The sequence below is a fragment of the Myxine glutinosa genome, chromosome 6 (assembly GCF_964187855.1).
Source record: "Myxine glutinosa chromosome 6, kmMyxGlut1.1, whole genome shotgun sequence".
Classification (NCBI taxonomy): domain Eukaryota; kingdom Metazoa; phylum Chordata; class Myxini; order Myxiniformes; family Myxinidae; genus Myxine; species Myxine glutinosa.
In genome coordinates this window covers 16,912,201-16,937,134 of record NC_136266.1, presented here as the reverse complement: position 1 = coordinate 16,937,134, position 24,934 = coordinate 16,912,201, and the positions used below count along the sequence as shown (strand labels likewise).

Sequence of the window (24,934 nt, the reverse complement as noted above, 5' to 3'; positions counted from 1 at the left end):
CGCGTTCTCGTGCAAGGGCGTCAAGTTCATCAGCTTTCACCGCTTATCAAGTTCTTTCGCCAATCCTTTTGCCGCAAGTCCTGCGTTCCTCTGCGAATCCTGGTGTGCAAGTCCTTCTCATTAAGTGTTCCCGCGCTAGTCCTGTCGAGGGCTTTCACGCAGCTGTTTTATAGTTACGCCCCCCGAACCTTCTGGAACTCACCCGAACCTTCTCACCATGCCCTCTGACGCAACGCCCCCGCCACCACCCTCGAGCTCTGATTGGCGGCTCGTGCTTACTGTCAGCGCTTCCGCCGCTCCACCCTCGACTCCGCCCCGACCTTCCTAGGCCTGCCTCGTGTTAACTCGCCCAATGATCAACCAATGCTTAGCAAACTGGATTGAGGCTAGGGTCGCTGGGAAATCGGTGGCAAGTAGGGCCTATTCTCCTGCCTCCTACTCAACGCAGAATTAACACTGGAAAGGAACTAAGCTCACAAATACTAAGACATAACTATACTATCACGAGGCTACATGTTGCTTGTGTGACTAACTGTGGGGGGCAAACTTTAACCTTTATTAAACTCACTTGAGACTCAAAACCGCAACAATATATATATAATTAGCGATGCCGACATCGGCCCAGCACATGTATGTATATACACTGATAAGAGGTAGTGTGGCGAGTCATAAAGAAGAAATTCTTTTTTAATGCCTGACCTGACGTTTTCAGAATAAGCTAGTTATATTCCTCAGAGGAATTAAGAGTTGTGTTAGTGACACCGCTTTAGGTTCCATTGGGGACGGTTCTGCATTCTGCATCACATTAATATCCCATGCAGATTACCTCGCAGACTTCAACAAGAATGACCGCACTGTGGTAACAACCTGTGACAAAATATGGTAATGGGACAATTGGGAAACGCACATTTAATGCACTCTTAAAAGATGAACAGCATCATTGGGAAACACACATTTAATGCACCATTAAAAGATTAACTCAACACCTCTTATCCATGTCAGCCTCCCCTAGGTTATATCAGAACGTGCTGATTGGTCACACGGTCACGGATTGTTTTACCCCAATATGGGGCCGATTCAATAATTACCTAACACTATTTTTAAACTACACGTTATGGCCATGACAGTATCGTTATCAATTGTTTTTTTTTAGTAATTTGCGTAACATAACACTTATGTAATGTAAAGTAATGCTTGATTACCGTAATGTTTGCTTGGTACTATGGTGGGTGGAGTCAAGCGACACATGTGGGTGTGGTCCAGCAGCTGTTGTACCAATGGGTGCACATTTCAAAAATCGACCCCCAACAAGAACCCCAACTGCACTACGAAGTTCTTGCAGACCTGCGACATGTCGCAGGTAAAAAACAATGCAGCTACTTGAATAAACAAATACCTATCATGAATCGTAACATCCATTACAACATTACGATAAGGAGCCAAATTGTTTACGGTATTGAAGTCTCTGCGTAAATGGTGTTCAAGTTTATTTTCACAAGTCAATTTTGTGAAATAGAAGGAGTTTAGGCGAATATATATGAAATAATCACAATCAAACTAGTGATTAAAGATAACCTCTGTCCAACTTTGGTGGCGGAGGTAATAAAGGGAGGTAGGGGAGGTAGTGCCTCCCCTGGTGTTGTAGGTGAAAGGACTTGTCCTCTCTGTCCCTCTGATATCAATGCAGCTTGTGATGCTGGATATATTTGCTCATCTGATTATTTTAAAATGAGTAATACATTAAATTAAGCATTTTAATCAGTTGACAATAGTTGAATGCCACTTAGAATGCACAGCTGGGCAAATATATATATGCAAGTCTTGTGATCTCTGCCTTGTGACTTTCTGTTCTTTTAGGAGTGTATCGCCACGCAAAGTGAATTGATTGGTGTGTAACCGACTCCTTGGAGAATTTTGTGTCGTTTAGAATTCCACATGCATTCTGCACAAAGCAGAAATGTTTGTGTATATATGCACAACCCGTAAGCCCATGTGTAACCTGTATGTTAACCTTTATACATGTAGGTTGTTGATGCAAGAAGCTCAGCATCGCAGAGAATGCTGCAAATCAAATGCCAATCTCCGCTTGGGTCAAACTGACTGCACCTTGCCTTTGCGACGTTATATTTCCACCAATGTGTGTTTTTCAGGTTTCACAAAGAATAATTTTCTTATGACGATAAACAAAAACAAATCTGGAAATTAGAAAATTATTCTATATTTTGAAAAATAATGCTAATACGTTCTTATTACCTCCACCACCAAAGGTGGATGGCGGTTATCTTTTCACCCCCGTCTGTTTGTCCGTTTGTTTGTGAACAAAATATCTCAAAAGGTTGTGGACGAATTGGGACGAAATTTGCCAAAGATGTAGCGTATGTGACGAGGACGAAATGATTGGAGTTTGGTGACGATCTGGATTCGGATCCGGCTACTAGAATTTTTTAAGTGATTCTTCACCATTGGAAGTAAGGGCCAAAATCGATACAAAGCAGGATATCTCAAAGTTGTGGACGGATGATTTTGATTAAATGTGATTCTGTGTTGTGATTTTCTGGTCAGGTTGTGTTGTGAACTAGGATACAAAACGTAAACTGTTCACCTGGTGGAGGTATGCTCTCTACTGAGTGCCGTTCTAGTTCAAATCTATTTTAACCTCTTAAGCAGAAAACCATTATTGGGACAATGGTGGCCTCCCAGCTAACACAACAACGTTGGGTCAACGTTGGCATTTGGTTGATTGGTTGACGTCGGCCCAATGTTGTTTATTTGTTGGAAACGCGCAAGGTCTATTTACCGACGTTGTTTTATTGGTTGTAAACGCGACGTCTATTTACTGGGCTATTTGCCAACGTTGGCCCAACGTTGTTTATTGGTTGTAAACGCGACGTCTATTTACCGACGTTGGCCCAACGTTGTTTCATGGTTATAAACGCGACGTCTATTTCCCGACGTCAGCCCAACATTGTTGTGTTCGCTGGGCTAGAGGGCAGGACACTGGTTGTGTGTTGTGGAGGTGGGAGACTCAAGTCCAGGTGATGGCAACAATATTGTTGCGAATATGGAATTTGGCCTCCATATCCGCTTGTAAATATTCCCCTATTTCCCCAATACTCCCCAACTATCCCCAATCCCCCATTCCCTAGTCCCATTGTCTGTAAACAACACTCTGTAGAACCGACCTTCCCCTTTTTCCCCCATTAAATGTCGTGCCCAGGTCCACCGCATCTCACGTAGACAACTTTTGGACATCTTGCTAGTTATTCTTAGTCTATGTCAGTTAAGGACTCGTTTCCATTAATTCTGACTCTTCGTTGCACCAGAATGTGATTATATGGCACCAGTAGTGAGTTTAGGACCTTCCCATACCTCCTCCCATCTTCTTCCCCAAACAACAACAACAACAACAACAACAACAACTACAACAACAGAGGAGAATGGGCGCGGCGCGGGGGGAGTGTGCGTCCTCACACCGGCTCGGTTAGCCGCCATGACCATGCGCTCCACGGGGTTACCACGAAGGGGCTGGCTGTCAGCTCCTCATCAAGGGCGGAGCCTGGTAAACCCGCCGCACCCAATAAGAAGGGCGGACCGATTCCATCTGGGGCGGAGCTAACGAGCCGAGGGCGTGTCACTCCCCGCCGGATATACGCAGCCACTTACCGGATGTGACGTCAGATGCGCCCCCAGCTTGAAGAAGAGCAAGTCACTACCTCCGAGCGCTGCGACCTCCCCGCATCTCTAGACCGGACCGGGTCGATCCTGCCCTGAGCCCAGGTGCACCTGGAGCCATCGAGCCAACATTGTTGTGTTCGCTGGGCTAGAGGGCAGGACACTGGTTGTGTGTTGTGGAGGTTGGAGACTCAAGTCCAGGTGATGGCAACAATATGAAGGATTTGGGATTCTAAGTTTCTCAAAACAGCTAATCTCAGAATTGCCAAACTGTTGTTACAATATTGTCAGTGAATGCCCAGCAAGCTTGCTCATTAATGATCGTCAGGGACATGGCGATCTGCCTGCCCCACCTGGCCTGGCCTACTTGCGATGCCAGCACACACTACGTGGTAAACTCTTAATATCGGAAGACTTTAGCAAGCTCTCTACATTGGCTTGTGTGGCTATTAATAATCTCCATGCAATTCCGATTTTAGTGGAAAGCCCAACATGTTTCACACATAATTGGGTAGATTAGGGACTGGGCGAAATATACATGCCAGAAAGCACTTTATACACAACTAGTGCATAGGAATGCAGAAAGTTTCTTTATTAGCCCGTCCCCTGTGCAGAAGGAGACGGGGTTTTGCAATCCTGTGCGTGAGTGCGTCCGTCCGTCCGTCCTGCAACTTTTTTTTTTACCATTTGAGTTATTGTCATCAAATTTTCACCAAAGCTTTATTATGATGATATGGAGAAGACAAATTAATAATTTCATCAAAAGGTTAAAGGTCAGCGTCATAAAATCATCAATTTTCATCCAATTGTCCTGAAATTTCAATTTGACTTTTGTCATCAAATTTTCACCAAAGCTTTATGATGCGAATATGGAGAAGGCAAATTAATAACTTTGTCACTGAATTGATTCACTAATCAAAAGGTAGACATCGATTGTTTTGTTTTTTTTCATTCAAAAGATCAAAGGTCACGGTTGCATAAAATCGTCAATTTTCATCCATTTAACCTGAAATTTTAAGAATTTGCATATTGGGTCATATAATTGGTTCACCAATAAAAACATAGAAGCTGATTATTTTTACGGCGTAGCCCATCGGGCAGAGCCGTCTAGAACAGTGTTTGTCCATCTGTATGTATGTATGTATGTATGTATGTATGTATGTATGTATGTATGTATGTATGTGTGGTGCGGGAGCACACACGTTGAACAAAGGTAGGCCACAACGTTTTGGTTATTATCGAGCTCTTTATTCATTGCTCACTCATCCGCACTAACGTGCGTGCGGCAGCGAGCCTGCGTATATATCTCCCGGCCACGCCCTACCTGGGGCGTGGCCGCTACCCGCTGGTGCGCGGAATTATGTCTCTGCGCCAGCGAGCCTTCGTGTCCGCCACACGCGCCCCCCCAGAATTCCCGCGCACCTGAAGGGTCAGCTTGCGGGGCAACCGGATGACCCAGCCGAAGCACCCACGGGCGGCTGGCGGCGTCTGGGATGCCTCCGGCGGCATCTGGGATGGGTGCAGGACCGGGGGGTGACGTGACGGCGGGGTTGGGCGGAGCCGGGGGTCCGCCCGCCGGGGGGCGGCCCCGATGCGGGGGCAGAGCCGATGGCGGGGGGTGGTCCAAGTCGAGGTGGGCCGGCTTGAGGCGGTCCACGGAGATGCGGTCCGGAGCACCGCCGATGTCCAGGGTGAAATGCTTCGCCCCGGTCTCCAGCACGCGGAAGGGCCTGTCGTACGGGGGCTGCAGCGGTGTCCGGTGGGCATCGTGGCGGACGAACACGTACTCCGCCGTGCGAAGCTCCGGGGCGACATGCGTTGGCGGGCACCCGCTGCTGCGCCGCGGACCATGGTGCTGTGGAGTCGGAGAGGAACTCGCCCGGCACCCGCAGCGGTTGTCCGAAGACCAGCTCCGACGCGGATGCGCGCAGGTCGTCCTTGGGCGCCGTCCTGAGGCCAAGCAGGACCCAGGGGAGCCTGTCGACCCAGCCGCCGTCGCGGAGGCTGGCCCAGAGCGCGGCCTTCATGGCGTGATGGAAACGCTCGCACAGGCCGTTGGCCTGTGGGTGGTAGGCCGTGGTGCGATGCAGCTGGACGCCGAGCCCCCGCGCCACCGCCCCCCAGAGCTCCGAGGTGAACTGGGGGCCGCGGTCGGACGAGATGTCCGAGGGGGTGCCGAAACGGGCAACCCAAGTGGCGATGAATGCCTGCGCGACGTCCGCCGCCGTCGTTGCTGCCAAAGGCATGGCCTCTGGCCACCAGGTGGTGCGGTCCACCATGGTGAGGACGTGGGTGAAACCCCGCGAGGGGGGCAGAGGTCCCACCAAGTCCACGTGAACGCGGTCAAACCGACGTTCGGGCACCGTAAACGGGACCAGCGGGGCCCGGTTGTGGCGGTGGACCTTCGCGCGCTGGCACGCGAGGCACGTCCTGGCCCAATCGCGGACGGCCTTCCGGAGGCCATGCCAGACGAACTTGTCGGCGACCAGCTTTTGGGAGGCCTTCGTGCCCGGGTGGGACAGGCCGTGGATGGCGTCAAAACCCGGCGCTGCCAGCCAGCGGGCACGATGGGGCGAGGCCGGCCGAGGGAGACGTCGCACAAGAGGGCCGCGCCCTCACCGTCGAACGGTACCTCGGCGACGCGGAGGTCCGTGACGGCGGTCCGAAAAGCCTGGACGGCGGGGTCGGCGGACTGGTCCGCCGCCATCCGGGCATAGTCGATCCCGAGGTGGACCGCGTGGGCGAGGGACCGGGTAAGGCAATCCGCCACTGGGTTGTCCTTCCCCACGACGTGCCGTATGTCCGTCGTGTACTCGGACACGGCCGAGAGGTGACACTGCTGCCAGGCCGACCACGGCTCGGTGACCTTGGCCATCGCAAAAACCAGGGGCTTATGGTCGACGAAGGCCGCGAACGAGCGGCCCTCGAGCAGATGGCGGAAGTGCTGGGCCGCCAGGTGGAGCCCGAGCAGCTCGCGGTCGAAGGTACTGTACCGCCGTTCGTGCAGGCGGAGCTGCCAGCTAAAGAACGCCAGCGGCTGCCAAGCCCCCTTCACCCATTGCTCATGCACCGCGTAGTCCGACGCGTCGGTGGTGAGGGCGATCGGTGCATCGGGCGCCGGGTGCGCGAGCATGGTGGCGTTAGCCAAGGCGAGCTTCGCGCCCGCGAACGCCGCGTCCATCGGCTCGGTCCAGGCAACGTCGCCTTTGCCCGGCTTCCCCCGGAGGGCCTCATGCAGGGGGCGCAGGAGCTGGGCGATGCGGGGCAGGAAACGGTGATAGAAGTTCACCATGCCCAGGAACTCCTGGAGCCCCTTGATGGTGTGGGGGCGCGGAAAACCCCTGACCGCCTCCACTTTGGCCGGCAAGGGGATGGCCCCGTGCCTGGTGACGCGGTGCCCCAAAAAGTCGATCTCGGTGACGCCGAACTGGCACTTGGCGGGGTTGACGATCAGGCCATGCCGGTCCAGGCATTCGAAGAGCGTGCGGAGATGGCGGAGGTGCTCCTCACGGGACGCGCTTGCGACGAGGATGTCGTCCAGGTCGACGTAAACGAAATCCAAGTCGCGCAAGACGCTGTCCGCTGTCCATCAGCCGCTGGAATGCCTGGGCCGCATTCTTCAACCCGAAGGGCATCCGCAGAAACTCGAAGAGTCCGAATGGTGTAATGACGGCCGTCTTCGGTATGTCCTCCGGCCTGACGGGGACCTGGTGGTATCCGCGGATGAGGTCCACCTTGGAGAAGATGGACATGTTCGCCAACCGGGCGGAAAGGTCTTGGATGTGAGGGACCAGGTAGCGGTCGGGGGTGGTAGCATCGTTGAGGCGGCGGTAGTCGCCGCACGGCCGCCACCCGCCGCCGGGCTTGGGCACGATGTGCAGCGGCGATGCCCACGCGCTGTTGGAGCGCCGGACGATGCCCAATCGCTCCAGCGTGGCGAACACCCCCTGCACCACGGCGAGCTTCGCCTGGTCGAGGCGGCGCGCCAGGGCGTAGACCGGTGGCCCGACGGTGGGGATGTGATGCTCCACCCCATGCTTGACGGCCACCGCTGAGAAAGTGGGCCGCGTGAGGGCCGGGAAACTGGCGAGGAGGTGGGTGAACTCGTCCACTGCCGGAAGCGTGCAGACCAACCTTGCTGGAACCGAACCGCTCAGCCAGCCGCTTGGCGAGCCGCTCGGTGAGCCGCCCAGGGAGCAGCTCAACAAACTGCTCAGCGCGCAAACGAGCGAGCTGAAAGTTTCGGCCTGGACAAGGCGTCTGTGCCTCACGTCCACCAGCAGCCCATGCGCACAGAGGAGGTCCGCTCCGAGTAGGCCCATGGGGACACGAGCGGTAACGAACGACCACTGAAAGCGCTGCCCCCCGAACCGCAGCGAGAGGCAACGCTTCCCGAACGTGCGGATGGGCGTGCCGTTGGCGGCAAGCAAAGCGGGGCCCCGGCCCGCAGCTTGCCGGTCGGATGCGGAAGCAGGGAGGACGCTCACCTGCGCTCCCGTGTCGCACAGGAAGCGACGACCCGAGGAGGTGTCCGTTATGAACAACAGGCTGCCAGTATGGCCAACGCTCATGGCAGGAAGCGAGCGCCGGCCTGGTCGTTTCCCGACCTGCCAAAAGTACAAGGCGGGCGACAGGACCTGGCCTTGTGGCCGAACCTGGCATGGAAATGGCATCAGGTCTGGCCCGGTGGTGGTCGCCGCGCCGGTTGCGACGACGGTGGTGGGCGGGGCGTGGCGGGGGCCACGCATGGATCCGTCAAACCTACGCCGCGCTCGGAAGGAACCTAACGCCATGCCACGCGGCGATCCGCCAAACCTACGCCGTATTCGGGAGGATCCGAACGCCATGCCACGCGGCGATCCGCCAAACCTACGCCGTGCTCGGAAGGATCCGAACCACACGCGCCGTGCGCGGCGCTGGGACCCACGACGGCCGTGCTATATGCCGGCCGCGCGTCGTGGGCTGCGAAGTACTTGTCCGCCTCCCTGGCCAGGGCCCGCGGTTCCGTAATGGTTGATCCGGCCAACGCGAGCCGTACCTGTACAGGCAGTGCGCGGAGTAAGAGAGCACGGAACAGGAAATCCGCGCGGCCGTCGCCGAGCAGGGATAGCATGTAATCCATGCGGGTGGACGGGCGTGTGTCACCGAGGGCGGGAAGGTCCAAAAGACGGTCGGCGCGGTCGGCCTCTGGGAGGCCAAACGTATCGAGGAGCAGCTGCTTGAGCGCCGCGTACTTGCCCTCGTCCGGCGGGTGCCGGAGGAAGGACACGACGTGCGCGGCCGTGCCGGAGCCAAGGGCAGCGACCACGTAGAAGTACCTTGTGTCGTCCGCCGTGACGCCCCGGAGCTGGAATTGGGCCTCGGCTTGAAGAAACCAGGTGTCGGCCTGCGCTTCCCAGAACTCCGGTAGCTTGATCGCGTTGATGGCCATTGCTCGTTCGGGGGTTCAACTACGGTTGAACAAGTCGGAGGTCACCAGTGTGGTGCGGGAGCACACACGTTGAACAAAGGTAGGCCACAACGCTTTGGTTATTATCGAGCTCTTTATTCATTGCTCACTCATCCGCACTAACGTGCGCGCGGCAGCGAGCCTGCGTATATATCTCCCGGCCACGCCCTACCTGGGGCGTGGCCGCCACCCGCTGGTGCGCGGAATTATGTCTCTGCGCCAGCGAGCCATCGTGTCCGCCACATATGTATGTATGTATGATTGTATGTATGTATGACGTATGTATGTATGTATGTATGTATGTCCCCTCAAACGTTTCCCAATAGTCTAGGCAAGAAATTCAAAAATGTGCTCATTTAAGCTGCATGAGGCATTTTTGAGGAAAAGCAAACAAATAGGTTTTTCTTAAAGGGATTTTCGTGCTGAATATAAATATCTTGTTTGTGTTTCCCAAAATTGCCTAATTAGGTCATTATTTAAGGTCAAAGGTCAATAAGTGCTAAATTCAAGTTTTCACAGAAATTATTTTATTTTTAATATCCAATACATTGGCGAAAAAGTTTATCGAGTATCTGTCATATTAAGCCATATATCGTATGTCAAAGATTTGAATTTAATGGAAAATGTGAGAAGTTTGCTGTTCGCTGTTCATGGTAAGAATTGTGGTACATGTGATAGGGACATGTGATATGTTCACATGTGATATGTTCGTGAGATGTGATATCACAAGTGATATCATGTGATATCACATGAGATGTGATATCACAAGAACGTGAGATGATATATCATCTCATGAGATGTGATATCACAAGAACATGTGATATGTTCGCTGTTCAGTAAATGTGAGTGAGTGAAGGAACAGTAACTGTGAGTTCTGACCTGTGAGTTGTGGGAACTGTGGGAACTGAACTGTGAGTAATATCACAAGTGATGTGATATCACAAGAACATGTGATATGTTCGCTGTTCAGTAAATGTGAGTGAGTGAGGGAACAGTAACTGTGAGTTCTGAACTGTGAGTTGTGGGAACTGTGGGAACTGAACTGTGAGTTCAGTAAATGTTCAGTAATGTGATGATATATCATCTCGTGAGATGTGATATCACAAGAACATGTGATATGTTCGCTGTTCAGTAAAGCTGTTCAGTAAATGTCAGGCACCAGAATCAATGCCACCATCCAGTGATGCTGCACATCACCATATACAGCGTGCAAATGACCAGAGCTTCATATGGAGAGAAGCGTGCAATCCAAACCCAGTAATTCCTTCCCCAATGGACTCTGCTGGATGGAAGCTGGTTGATGGTCTTCTCTCACCGGTGCTCACATCTTTACCCCCTATCCCAAAAGCATGCAAGGACATTGTACAGTGTGGCTGTACCAAGGGTTGCACCTGTGATAGGTGTTCGTGCAGGAAATGGGATTTGAAGTGTACGGACGCATGCAAATGCAGTGACTCGGAGACTGTAACAATGTAACATGCAAAAACAAGACTAAATAACGCCAATGCTAGGATATTGCCACAATACGGTTATTTGACTCTTCATCAGTGTTGGTTTAAGGGGGTGAAATATAAATATAAAATATAGAAATATAAAAAGGTGACATATTCCTTTCTAATATATTGTTAGATATATTGTTGTCATATATAGAGAGGAAACCAAAATCAGTTTTGGTGGCCTACGTTGGAAAAGAGACAAATCCATGCGACCAAAATTGAACTGTTATTGAGATATTGGCAATTGAACCGTTATTGAGATATTGGCGATAGAATCAAGAATTCCTATCACATTTTTCATTTAATTTGAATATTCGGCACATAATATGACGTTTAATTTGAATGATATGTAGAAAATTCTTGTAAATTCATCTAGGGGACGTCAAATAGGACCTTACGAAAATTTCATAAAAATTCGCATTTTGTACTAATTAACCCTTGACCTTAATTGGTGGCTAATTATGCAAATTTCGCAAAACAAACAACAAAGTCTCATTCCCCTGATCCTAGACAATGATGCTATGCCATATATTCTTTTCACTGGTGCATTTTGACATGAAACATCAAAGGGAAATCGACTGACATGGCACTCCGTAGAAAGGTCAACCGTTGCGGAGATATTCTCCACAGAAGTGAAAATTTCTTTCACATTTTCCATTAAATTCAAATCTTTGACATGCAATGTATGGCTTAATATGATAGATATTGGAAAATCTTTTTCACCACTGTATTGAATATTAAAAATAAAACAATTTCTGTGAAAACTTGAATTTTGCACTTATTGACCTTTGACCTTAATTAATGACCTAATTAGGCAATTTTGGGAAACACAAACAAGATATTCATATTCAGCACAAAATTCCCTTTAAGAAAAACCTATTTGTTTGCTTTTCCTCAAAAATGCCTCATGCAATCACATTTGCTGGAAATTGAACCAGTCTACAATCAGAGCTGAAAATCTGGTCACATGACAGGGTGATGTGATTACGTCTGATGTCATTACGGCCGTGCCACGTGCAGCATCTGATTCCACACGCCGCCATTTTGATTTATATGCCGTTCATGCCGAACATATCGTCAAACCTGTCATATATCACAATCACCATGCTCTACATTTATGTTCTTCATTCTGTGTGAAACACAAACAAACCGATTGTTAAAATCATCATGAAATATCGAAAGCATCGGCGTTACGTCTCTTCCAACAAAACGGTACGTAGAGGCCTTCGGCGTTATGCTTCACCTTCGGACTGCTTCGGACAAATTAAGACGAGGTTTCTTAATACAGTAGTGTGTCGTTTCAGTAGTATCGTTTTCGTAATAATAATATAGTAAATATAACCATAATACTTTAATCCCAATGTCATGAATGGAAAGTTTATGGATTGAAGCGGTGTATGGTCCATGATCAATGATGAGTGTTGTTCGGCACTAATATTAATAACCGAGGAAGTAAGGAATTAGTCTCGGTTTTTTTAATCGTAATATCATTTTCGAAAGAATGATAACGTAACGTTAATATTGTAGTAAATTTATCATAACACTAATCCCTTGTAGTGACTGCAAACGTACTGGTTAAAATATATCATGTTCTACATATTTAAGAAGCGGCAGTTTTGTGTCCATTACGTCATGACGTCGATGATGTCATTACGACGGCTGCTCCACCCACCGACTAGCATTCCATTCAAAACCATTAGGGAACGGCTGGCTTGACAAGTGCTAGCTCGCTGTTTGATAAATGAGCACACCTTCAAACCTTGTGGGGTATATAGATTACAGTAGATCTTCGCTCAGTTCTGTAAGCAAGACTTACCTCATCGATGTCGCGATTCCTCCAAATTTCTGTTTAATGTCATAAACAGAAAAAACATTCTTCAAAAAACAGATTTTTTTTTTTTTAAATGTTATAAACAGCATTAGTGACGGTTTGAAAAGCTAATGATATGTGCTTGTGGTTTATAATATTTGACAAGCCCGGCTACGCCGCTGTTAGATTTTTGGTTTTGTTTTAGATCTAAAGGTCAAAACTGAAAAACATCATCAATTTTCATACAATTGACCTGAAATTTAAATTTACCATTTGAGTTTTGTCATCAAATTTTCAACAAAGGTTTATTATGGTAATATGGAGGAGGCAAATTAATAATTTGGTGAAAAGGTCAAAAGGTCAAAGGTCAATGTGACATAAAATCGTCAATTTTCACCCGGTTGACCTGAAATTAAAAATATTTGCATATTGGGTCAGAATTGGTTCACAAATCAAAAGCTAGAAGCTCATTATTTTTAGACTAAAACTCAAAGGTCAGCATTTCATAAAATCATCAATTTTCACCCGATTGACCTGAAATTTTTAAGAATTTGCATATTGTGTCACAGAATTGGTTCACAAATCAAAAGCCAGAAGCTGATTATTTTTTTAGATCTAAAGCTCAAAGGTCAAGGCTGCATGAAATCTATTTTCATTTTGTATTTTTTTTAACTTCTCATTATTTCGAACATACGGAAGAATAAGAAGACGTCCAATACAAACGGACGTGGACTGGCTTTGCATTTTCAGATGCTTTCTAGTTTCATTTGCATCACAAAATTGCATTCGTGGGAAGCATTCGTAAAAGAGAGATAGTTTTTGGTAAAAGTTGGTACAAACGTGACGTTTTGCCTTCGTAATGAGGTTAGAGTACTGAAGTTGTACTGTCGTTACATTTGTTGAATATTTATGGGTAATGAGCTCGGGGAATTTCAATTTCAAAGTACACCAAACTTTTAATGCAGTGTCTGTTTGAATTTAACCGAATCAAGTAGTCGTGAGTCAAGTTCAGGTTGCTACAACTTTATGTGGACAACTTAATAGACGAGTACAGATGGGAAAGGTGGGTGGAATAGAATTTTGGAATTTTCTTTGAATTTTGAAATGCTCCATTGAATAGTTAATCAATTAATTAATATTTGACTGTGTGTGCTGCATGTGTTTTCATGTTGTTTTCCCATTGCCTGCACTTTTGAACAGGAGTGGTGAGCAGAGTGTGCACATCAAGGGGATGGTCTCACCTCATTCCGACCTACAATGTAGCTTGTGTCCCTGACGAATTTGATGAAGGCCTGGTGAGTGTTTGTACTCCCAAGGGAATTAACACAAAGCTCGAATGTGATATGATGTGAATTTTCAGTTATTCTGATAATCAACTGATTACCAGATTATTATCGATTGTCTGAGTTTAGGTTATTTGGTCGTAAAAAGTGTAAATAACTTAATTTTGACGGACACTTTTTCAATAAAATATATTCGTTGCAAAAAGAGGTGGCAGGTTTATTGATATACATGGTTTTAAAGATGTTTTAAAGTTACAGTGAAGGAACTGCGCTCCAACGCGAGTCGAAAGAATTGACGCGACCAAAGACGGAATTCGTCCGAGTTGCTTTATTGAAACAAAACAGCTCAGGTATTCTGACAAGCCCGTTTATCGGGCAGCAATATATATACCCATTTATGTCGGGAAGTTTGCCCGGCAAAAGCTATACCGGGCATGCCCGGGTGTCAAGGGCGAGCCTTGGAAAGGCGAGTCTGGACCTGCCCGGGCGTGTTTGGCTGCGGCCTGGCAAGTCGAGGCTGGGCGTGCCCGGGCGCTCTGGACGAGCCCTGGAAAGGCGATAGCGGGCATGCCCGGACGCTCTGGGCGAGCCCTGGAAAGGCGAGAGCGGGCATGCCCGGGAAAGACGAGACCGGGCGTGCCCGGGAGGTTCGGGCGTGCCCGGGAACAGCGAGTCCGGGCATGCCCGGGAGAGGCGCGTCTGGCCGTGTTCTGGCCGGTGCAAGGCGATTGTGTGCATCCAGCGGTAACCGCTACACACGCCCCTCCAGAATCGACCTGCACCGGCAGGGTCAATTTAAGGGGGGTCCGAATGACCTGGCCGAAGCGACCCCTGGAGGGTCGTGGGGAGGGGTCCGACGTGGTGGTGGGTGGTCGAGCGGGGGGAACTGTGGACGGGGGGCGGCCTCGCCGTGGAGGAAGGGCCAACCGTGGTGGTCGGTCGACGTCCATGTGCGCCGGTTTGAGGCGGTCCACAGAAATCCGGTCCGGCCGGCCGCCGAAGTCGACGATGAAAGACTTGTCGCCCCGTCGCAGGACCCGGAAGGGCCCGTCGTACAGCGGCCGGAGTGGCCCCTGGTGCGCGTCATGACGCACAAAGACGTACTCCGCTGTGCGAAGCGCCGGGGGGGACGTAGGACTGGGGGCCACCGTGGCGGGACGTCGGCACGGGGGCAAATCGTCGGGCGGCCTCCTGGAGGTCCGAGCGCTGGCGAGCGGCGGACCAGGGACTGGTAGCGTCGGGCACGAATTCGCCCGGGACGCGGAGCGGCTGGCCGTAGACGAGCTCGGCGGCGGACGCCTGGAGGTCTTCCTTGGGGGCCGTGCGAAGGCCCAAAAGGACACACGACAGCCGGTCGGCCCAACCGTCGTCCTGAATGCCGGCCATGAGTGCGGCCTTCATGGAGCGGTGAAACCGCTCGCACAACCCGTTGGCTTGGGGGTGGTAGGCCGTGGTGCGGTGCAGCGTGACCCCCAACGAACGGGCGACCGCGCCCCAAAGCTCAGACGTGAACTGTGGGCCGCGGTCGGACGAGATGTCCGCTGGTGCGCCGAAGCGCGCGACCCAGGTGGCGATGAACGCCTGCGCCACGTCGGCGGTGGTGGTGGAGGCGAGGGGCACGGCCTCCGGCCACCTGGTGGTCCTGTTCACCATGGTGAGCAGGTGGGTGAACCCCCGCGGGGGGGGCAGGGGACCCACCAGGTCCACGTGGACGTGGTCGAAACGCCGTTCATGCACGGCGAAAGGTGCCAGCGGGGCCTGGGTGTGGCGGTGGACCTTGACCCGCTGGCAGGCCGTGCAGGCGTTGGCCCAGTCGCGGATGTTTCGTCGAAGGCCGTGCCAGACGAAACGCGCCGACACCAGCTTCTGAGAAGCTTTCCGGCCCGGGTGAGAAAGGCCGTGGATGGAGGCGAAGATGCGGCGCTGCCAGGAAACGGGCACGATGGGGCGAGGCTGGCCCTGGGAGACGTCGCAGAGCAGGACGGTGCCCGCGAAGGGAATGTCGGCCAGGCGGAGGCCCGTGTCCGCCGCACGGAGTGCCTGCACCGAGGCGTCGGTGGTCTGGTCGGCCGCCATGAGCGCGAAGTCCACGCCGAGGTGGACCGCGTTCGCGCTGGCCCGAGAAAGACAGTCGGCCACGGCGTTGTCTTTGCCGGCGACGTGCCGGATGTCCGTGGTGAACTCCGACACGGCGGAGAGGTGGCGCTGCTGGCGGGCCGACCACGGCTCCGTGACCTTAGCCATTGCGTAGACCAACGGCTTGTGGTCGACGAAAGCCGTGAACGGGCGGCCCTCCAGGAGGTGTCGGAAATGGCGAACGGCCAGGAATAGCCCGAGCAGCTCGCGGTCGAACGTGCTGTAGTTTAACTCGTTCGGCCGGAGTTGCCGGCTGAAAAAAGCGAGTGGCTGCCAAACCCCGTCCACCCATTGCTCATGGACGGCGCCCACCGCGTAGTTGGAGGCGTCCGTAGTGAGGGCGATGGGCACGTTGAGCACCGGGTGAGCCAGCAGCGTTGCGTCGGCGAGGGCCCGTTTGGCACTGGCGAAGGCCGCGTCCATGGCCGCGGACCAAACAATGTCATGCTTGGCCGGCTTGCCCCGGAGGGCCTCGTAAAGGGGCCGCATGAGCTGAACAGCGCGGGGCACGAATCGGTGATAAAAATTCACCATGCCGAGGAACTCTTGGAGGGCCTTGATGGAACGGGGACGCGGGAATGTGGTGATGGCCTCGACCTTGGTCGGCAGCGGCACGGCCCCGGTCTTGGTGATGCGGTGGCCCAAAAAGTCAACGGTCGTCGCGCCGAAGTGGCATTTGACCGGGTTGACAATTAAGCCGTGCTCGCTGAGGCGACCGAACAGTGTTCGGAGGTGGAGGAGGTGCTCGGCGCGGGACGTGCTGGCGACGAGGATATCGTCCAGATAGACGAAAAGAAACGGCAGGTCGCGCAGCATGCCGTCCATCAAGCGCTGGAACGCCTGGGCCGCGTTCTTGAGGCCAAACGGCATCGGCAAAAATTCGAACAGGCCGAACGGCGTGATGACGGCCGTCTTCGGGACGTCGGCCGCCCGGACAGGTACCTGGTGGTAGCCCCGTATCAGGTCAATTTTCGAAAAGATGACCCGTCACGCCAAACGGGCGGAAAAGTCCTGAATATGCGGGATCGGGTACCTGTCGGGGGTGGTAGCGTCGTTGAGACGGCGGTAGTCGCCACACGGGCGCCATCCACCCCCCGGCTTTGGCACGATGTGCAGTGGCGAGGCCCACGCGCTATCGGAGCGCCGCACGATGCCGAGGTGCTCCAACGCGTCGAACTCGGCCTTCGCCACGGCGAGCTTGGTCGGGTCGAGGCGGCGGGCCCTGGCGTAGACCGGCAGGCCCGTAGTGGGTATGTGGTGCTCGATCCCGTGCCGCACCGTGACGGCCGAAAACGTCGGCCGCGTGAGGGCCGGGAATTCCGCGAGCAGGCGAGCGAACTCGTTCGCTGCCGGGAGGGCGCACGCCAGTTCGGTCGGCGTGGAGCTGCTCATCGTGCACGCCAGGGAGCTGAAGGTCTCGGCGTTGACAAGGCGACGACGTTTGACGTCGACCAGCAGCCCGTGCGCGCAGAGGAAGTCGGCGCCCAGCAAAGCCATGGGGACGCAGGCGGTCACAAAAGTCCATTGAAAACGCTGGCTGCCGAAGCAGAGGGTGACGACGCGTGGGCCGAAAGTGCGTATGGCCGAGCCATTAGCAGCGACCAAAGAGGGGCCGCAAACGGCGTCCCGCCTGTCCTGCTCGGAGGCGGGTATGACGCTCAGTTGGGCGCCGGTGTCACACAGGAAACGCCGCCCAGACGCTTTGTCCCGAATAAACAGCAAGTTGCCCGAGTGGCCGGCGCTCATGGCTGGGAATGAACGCCGGCCCGGCTGTTTCCCGACCTGCCGAAAGTGCATGGGGGCCGGCACGTCCGAGCCTTGTGTCCGAACCTGGCGTGGTAATAACACCACGCCCGGTCAGGTGGAGGCCCCGGCCGTCGTGTCAGAAGCGGGCGGTGCGGCGTGGCGGCCGCCAGTTGCACCGGCAGTTCGGCCTCCAACCGCGCAGGGCGCTCGGGTGTCGTGGGCGTCGCCTCGGACGGCGGCGGGCTCCAGGTAACCGCGCCGATGTGCTGGCCCGCCGAGGAGATCTTATCGGCTTCCCTGGCGAGGGCGCGGGAATCCGTGATCAACGTGCCAGCCAGGGCGAGGCGTACCGGGTGAGGCAGCTGGCGAAGGAACAGCTCGCGGAACAGAAAATCCGGAGAGTGCTCACCGAGCAACGAGAGCATATAGTCCATGCGCTCGGACGGGCGCGTGTCGCCGAGCTCGGGCAGAGCGAGCAGGCGCCGTGCGCGTGCTGCCGGTGAGAGGGCGAAAGCGTCGAGGAGGAGTGTCTTCAGCGCGTCGTATTTGTCAGCAGCCGGCGGGTGCTCGAGGAGGCTCAAGGCGCGGGCCGCGGTGGCGGGACCGAGCGCCGCCACAACATGGTGGAAGCGGGTGTCGTCCACGGTGATGCCTCGCAGGGCGAACTGAGAGTCCGCCTGAGCGAACCAAACAGAAGGTAGGCAGTTTAAGCGTCACTGCCGTATCCATGTCGGTAGGTCACCAATGAAGGAACTGCGCTCCAACGCGAGTCGAAAGAATTGACGCGACCAAAGACGGAATTCGTCCGAGTTGCTTTATTGAAACAAAACAGCTCAGGTATTCTGACAAGCCCGTTTATCGGGCAGCAATATATATACCCATTTATGTCGGGAAGTTTGCCCGCCAAAAGCTATACCGGGCATGCCCGGGTGTCAAGGGCGAGCCTTGGAAAGGCGAGTCTGGACCTGCCCGGGCGTGTTTGGCTGCGGCCTGGCAAGTCGAGGCTGGGCGTGCCCGGGCGCTCTGGACGAGCCCTGGAAAGGCGATAGCGGGCATGCCCGGACTCTCTGGGCGAGCCCTGGAAAGGCGATAGCGGGCATGCCCGGACGCTCTGGGCGAGCCCTGAAAAGGCGATAGCGGGCATGCCCGGACGCTCTGGGCGAGCCCTGCAAAGGCGAGAGCGGGCATGCCTGGGAAAGACGAGACCGGGCGTGCCCGGGAGGTTCGGGCGTGCCCGGGAACAGTGAGTCCGGGCATGCCCGGGAGAGGCGCGTCTGGCCGTGTTCTGGCCGGTGCAAGGCGATTGTGTGCATCCAGCAGTAACCGCTACAACAGGGATTTATTTCTTCCCCATTCAACATCATCTGTCATGGATGTTGTAGCAATTGTGTGTTTGTTTTATATCCCCTGTCGAGTATTGTGGTGGCAGGTGAAGTACATGTAGTTAAGGGTGTGTAGGTAAATCTTAGATTGGCAACACACCTTGGCTCATTGCTCAGTGGCTTGGCTCAATGCCAGTTTGATCACCTGTTGTATGCTCACCTATTATTTTCAAGAAAATGATCAGGTAGGTCAAAGTTTCTCCATTAGGCAACTCACTTTGAAGTTGGGCAAAAAACCCAATTGTGTGGGACTTTGTTAATTAGAAAGTCAAAGCTTGTGATTGCAGTAAAGTCTTCTTTTTTTTTTTTATGAACTATTACTCTCACAGACTAATTATGTGTGCAGACATCCCCTAAAGCAGTGGTTCTTAACCTTTTTAAAGGCGCCGAACCCTAACGAAACCCACCGAACACTCGCGGAACCCCTCAACGAAACGATTGACGAAAAAATTAAGAAGAATTGCATCTTAATGCGTTTTCTGTTCTTCTTTTCGGGAGACGATCTGGGAAATGCATGGTTTTGTTTTGGCAAGGGCCACCCTCAAATCATTTTCGCATGCAAGCCTGCTCCATTTCTTTGTTTTAATGTCCACCAGTTTCGAAAACGCATGCTCGCAGAGATACGTTGTAACGAACGGCGTGAGGATCTCAAGGGCAATTTTAGGGATGTGAGGATACCCTTCCATTTGGTGGCACCAAAACGTTGAGAGCGTTGTTGTGCCGAAGAGTTGTTGTTGAGTCTGGCTCTGCTGAAGTTCGATGAGGTCGTCGAGGTATTGGTTGTTGACATCTGCCGTTGCAATGTCGAAAGTAAACGGCTGCCGCACCCATGCTGGGTATTGCTCTTGGTCGGGGAAGTAGCCATCGAATGACTTTCCCAGCTCATCCAAGTCGCGTGGCAATCGCTTGCTTCAGCTCCCCCGGTACAGCAGTGCTTCCAACTTCAGACTCGTCTTCGATCCCGCTCACGCACTCGTCCAGTAGCGAAAAGTTCGCGAAGTTGTCGTTCTCTGTTCGCCGCCTCCACAACGGTAACTTCTTTCAGAAAGCGCTCAGCTTTTCTTCAGATTCGATGACGTTCACTCCACCGCCCTGAATCTGGCAATTGAGATGATTGAGTGCGTCAAAGATGTCAGCCAAGTACGCCAAGGCGAGGTTGAACTCTGACTCTTGGAAGTGCGTTGCATGGCAATGCTGGTGTTCTCGCAAAAACAGGGCTAATACTACACGCAAGGCAAAAACACGGCTCACTACCTTCCCTCGTGATAACCATCGAACGTTAGAGTGGTAGAGAAGGACTTCGAATTCAAAGCCGATTTCATTGCACAGCTCTTTGAAGATGCGATGATTCAGAGCACGGCTTCGCACGTAATTCACAGTTTCAACAACGATTTTCAGAACATTGGCCAGTTTTGGAGGCAGGGTTTTTGATGCCAGCGCGTGTCTGTGTAGGACGCAGTGCGTGACGATGACGTGTGGTGCATCGGCCTTCACCAGCGCTCCAAAACCGGAGTTGCATCCCAGCATGGCTGGAACTCTGTCCCAGCAAACTGCAGACACCATGTTCCACAAGAGGCCGTTGCTTCTGAAGAAGTCGTCCACCCGCTTCTTCACGTCAGCTGCCTTCGTTGTTGTTGTGAGAGGCTCGCAGAACAGAAAGTCTTCCTTGATCTCGTCTCCTTTGACATAACGCACAAATAAGATGAGCTGGCTCAAATTCGAAACGTCGGTGGTCTCGTCGAGTTGAAGGCTGAATTATGTTGGGCTCACGACTAAATCTACAACTACCTGGGCGAGGATGTCGTCGCTCATGTCGTCGATTCTGCATCTGATGGTGTCATTTGAGAGTGGAACGAGAGACTACTTGTTTTCAGCAGCTTTTCCCAGCATGATGTTGGCCATCTTCAACGCGGCCGGTTTGATGAGTGTCTCGCCAACGGTGTGCGGTTTGCCCTGATTTGCGATCATGTGCGCAACTTCATAAGACGCGGTGAGGATCGGTTTGTCAATTGGAACGAAGCCGAGAGTGGGCAAGGTAGCACTTGCGTCGAATCAGACTCTCTTCAATTTGAATTCATCCAGCGTTGCGTCTTTGTACTACCCCTCGCCGTGCAGTTTTTTGAAGTGTTCCCGTAGTTTTGCTGGTGCTAGGCTGGAGTTGCTCAACTTGACATTGCAAAGCATGCATTGAGGACGCTGACTTCCGTCCCGTTCCGTCAAACATGTGAACCCGTACCGCACGTAATCCTCCGACCACTTCCTTTTTTTGCTCGACGTACTGCAAAAAATAAAATAAAAAAGTAACGAACTGATCTTAATTGAGTTCGGGCAAATAATGATATGACAAAAATTTTAAAAGGGACATGCTTAAATATAATCAGTACCCCTCTGAAAACTGAGAAATTTTAACAAAGAAAACATAACTTATAGTTACGATGACGGGATTTATTATCTACTCAACTCGATGTCACCTCAAATCTGATTATAATATTACATAGAAAACTGCGAATTGTTAGATTTGAATTGCGACCAAAGGAGTTATATCACCTCCACCTAATTTTCTGAGTAATTCAATCATATTTTATGATCACCATCCACTTTTGACTTTAATATAACTCTGAACCCGCCCTGCATATCCACAAGCATTTCCAACTTACTTTTCAATTAATCAGTAACTCCAACGTAAGGCGTGACCAATGACGCATGGCACACGGCACACGGCAAGCTAATCGAGGCTATTCACTGGAATTTCCGAACACCTGCAAAGTCCAACATCCAGTAAGTAAGTAAGCAAGTAAGCACCATCAACAGAATAATTAGCAAGTTGCTCATTGATTCAACTTACTACAGTCAGTGTGAAACAACTTATCTTAAACACAGACCAGAGAAACCATGAATGGGATGGGAATACAATTACAAATAACATTTCCATTCGTTCGTGACATACATAGCAAAATAATAATAATATTAATAATAAGCGTAATTACACATAGATTCAAAATTGATACAAAACTAAAAACAAACAAAAAACAAATTGCAATGCGTTTCGGAGGACCTCCGCCGATCCCCTGAGACTGGCTCACTGAACCCCTGGGGTTCGGTCGAACCCAGGTTAAGAACCACGGCCCTAAAGTGTTTGTTAAATTCTCTCTCTCTCTCTCTCTCTCTCTCTCTGTCTCTCTGTCTCTCTCTCTCTGTCTCTCTCTCTCTCTGTCTCTCTCTCTCTCTGTCTCTCAATTGGCCCAATTGTTTGTGAGCCAAGCCTCTGTTTCCCAAATTTAGAAGTCACCCCCACTGTAATGAATTCTGGTACAATAATAAAATATTTACCAAAAATACGTTTTGGGATCTGCAGGTCTGGAAAATCGTGCAATATACCAGGCCTGCGTCAAAGCAATCCGGCCCTCCTTAGGAACTTGGCAGTCAAGGAAGTGGCACAATTGCTTGCCTACAGAATACCCCTTCCAACCTAACTGGAAAGCCTATTATCACATACTTATTCCAAAGAAAACTGCCGACCTGTCGTGGAGGTTGGCACATTGGGTATTACCCACCAATAAGCTCTTGCATGTTTTTTCTCCTGAAATATCTGACCATTGTCCCTTCTGTGGTGCTCTTGAGACCGTGTCACATGCTTACGTTGAATGTGCACGCTTGATTCCTTTATTTGGTTTGCTGCATGAAATGTGCATGAAGCTTTCTTTAAACTTTACTTTGAATTCTTTCATTTTTTGCTTTGCCTCAAACACACACCAAATAGAAGTGGCCCTAGCGAACTTTCTCGTTGCCATGGCAAAGAAAGCAATATATCGCACGAGGAAAATGCAAATTGAAAATCCTATAAGATGTACAGATAACCTCCCGGCCTGTTTTAAAGGACTTGTTTTTGCCCGGATTAAAACAGAATTTTGTTTCTATACATATATGGATAAAGTATTGATCTTCAAAAGTATATGGGCATTGAATAATGCGCTTTGCTCTGTGCAAAATGGTGTGCTGATCACAGATTGATCACTCCTCGAGCATGCTATGATTTCTTTGTGAGGAGCAAAACACTTTATTATTTTTTTTCCTGTTCCCTTTCTTGATGGACTAATGGTCTTCATGTAAATGTTCCCTTTAAAATGGTTTTGCTTGTTTTTTTACCTCTGATTTGTGAAATGCTTTGTGAAATGGTTGTATTTATACGTTTTACAAAATATACTTTTTGATATTTTTGTAATAAAAAGGATGTAAAAGTCAAAGTCTCTCTGTCTCTCTCTCTCTGTCTCTCTCTCTCTGTCTCTCTCTCTCTGTCTCTCTCTCTCTGTCTCTCTCTCTGTCTCTCTCTCTGTCTCTCTCTCTCTCTCTGTCTCTCTGTCTCTCTCTCTGTCTCTCTCTCTCTCTGTCTCTCTCTCTCTGTCTCTCTCTCTGTCTCTCTCTCTGTCTCTCTCTCTCTCTGTCCTGTCTCTCTCTCTGTCTCTCTCTCTGTCTCTCTCTGTCATCTCTCTGTCTCTCTGGTCTCTCTCTGTCTCTCTGTCTCTCTCTCTCTCTCATCTGTCTGTCTGTCTGTGAACAATGTTTTCCTGGCAACAAACGGGGACAAATGTCGAATGTTTCTCTCTCTCTCTCTCTCTCTCCCTCTCTCTCCCCCTTCGCTCTCTCTCTCTCTCTCTCTCTCTCTCTCTCTCTCTCTCTCTCTCCCCCTCTCTCTCTCCAAATTTGGGGGGTGGGGGGGGGGGGGGGGGGGGGGGGGGGGGGGGGGGGGTTACAGCTCGACCCGGGGGTAAATGAGTGAACTGATCACCGCTGTAGCCCCAGAAAGCTTGCAACTCCAAAGCTTCATACAAATGGAGCACCTACAAGATGGGGCACCTGCAAGATGGATGACCTGCAAGATGAATAACCTGCAACATTGCGTGCCTGCAAGATGGCGCACCTCCAAGATGGAGCACCTCCAAGATGGAGCACCTGCCCATTACGATTCGGCTCTTTTTTTTCAACACCTCTGGAGTGGCTCACAAGTCCCCAAGTTCATCAAGGAAAACATATCTGAAAAGTGTTATGATGTAATGCGTTCACAAACATTCCTCCAACAGTGAACATGGTGACGTGTTACATGGTGCATTCAGAAAGGAACACGGTTGGGAAGGACACGGATGCTCTGTCGCTCCCGGCTACTGGTTAGTGCGAGGTTTTGTCTCCTGGTCTGTCCATTTGGATCGCATTGGGATCACCAATAAAAAAAAAAAGAAAAAAAAAAAAGAAAAAAAAAAGTCTCTCTCTCTCTCTCTCTCTCTCTCTCCCTCTCTCTCTCTCCCCCCTTCCCTCTCTCCCCCTCTCTCTCTCCCCTTCTCTCTCTACCCCCCTCTCTTTCCCTTTCTCAATTTTTCACTTTATTTAATCAAACGCTTAATTTGCTCTTGATGTGTTCATAGTTCTTGTTGTGAAGCATTTCCTTTAAAATTGTTTGTGGTTACTGTTTGTGTCCTCACCTTTGGTTGGTAAAAATTTTTTACTTGCTGATTTCTTTTGAATATCCTTTGTTCTTTTTTGGTGTGTTTATGATCCTTATACAATGTTTCTTTGAACTCGTTGCTTGGTTTGACACTGCTTTGTGGAATGGTTTTATACTTTTATAATAAAAAGATACAAAAGTCCAAAAAAGAAAAAAAGAAAAAAGAAAAAAAGTCTCTCTCTGTCTCTCTCTCTCTCTGTCTCTCTCTCTCTCTCATGTCTCTCTCTCTCTCTCTCTGTCTCTCTCTCTCTCTGTCTCTCTCTCTCTCTGTCTCTCTCTCTCTCTGTCTCTCTCTCTCTGTCTCTCTCTCTCTGTCTCTCTCTCTTCTGTCTCTCTCTCTCTCTGTCTCGTCTCTCTCTCTCTCTGTCTCTCTCTCTCTCTGTCTCTCTCTCTCTCTGTCTCTCTCTCTCTCTGTCTCTCTCTCTCTCTGTCTCTCTCTCTCTGTCTCTCTCTCTCTCTGTCT

The 24,934-nt window shown here is 51.1% G+C and overlaps 1 protein-coding gene across 1 annotated transcript in view; it reads left to right on the top strand.

The window, feature by feature from the left end:
• LOC137429619 (vasoactive intestinal polypeptide receptor-like) overlaps positions 1 to 24,934 on the top strand; it is a 135,390-nt gene that overhangs the window by 11,192 nt on the left and 99,264 nt on the right. The window contains exon 2 of the mRNA XM_068119688.2: positions 13,628 to 13,722. Within this exon, the coding sequence (XP_067975789.2) occupies positions 13,628 to 13,722 (95 nt within the window). The remainder of the gene's footprint in view (positions 1 to 13,627; positions 13,723 to 24,934) is intronic.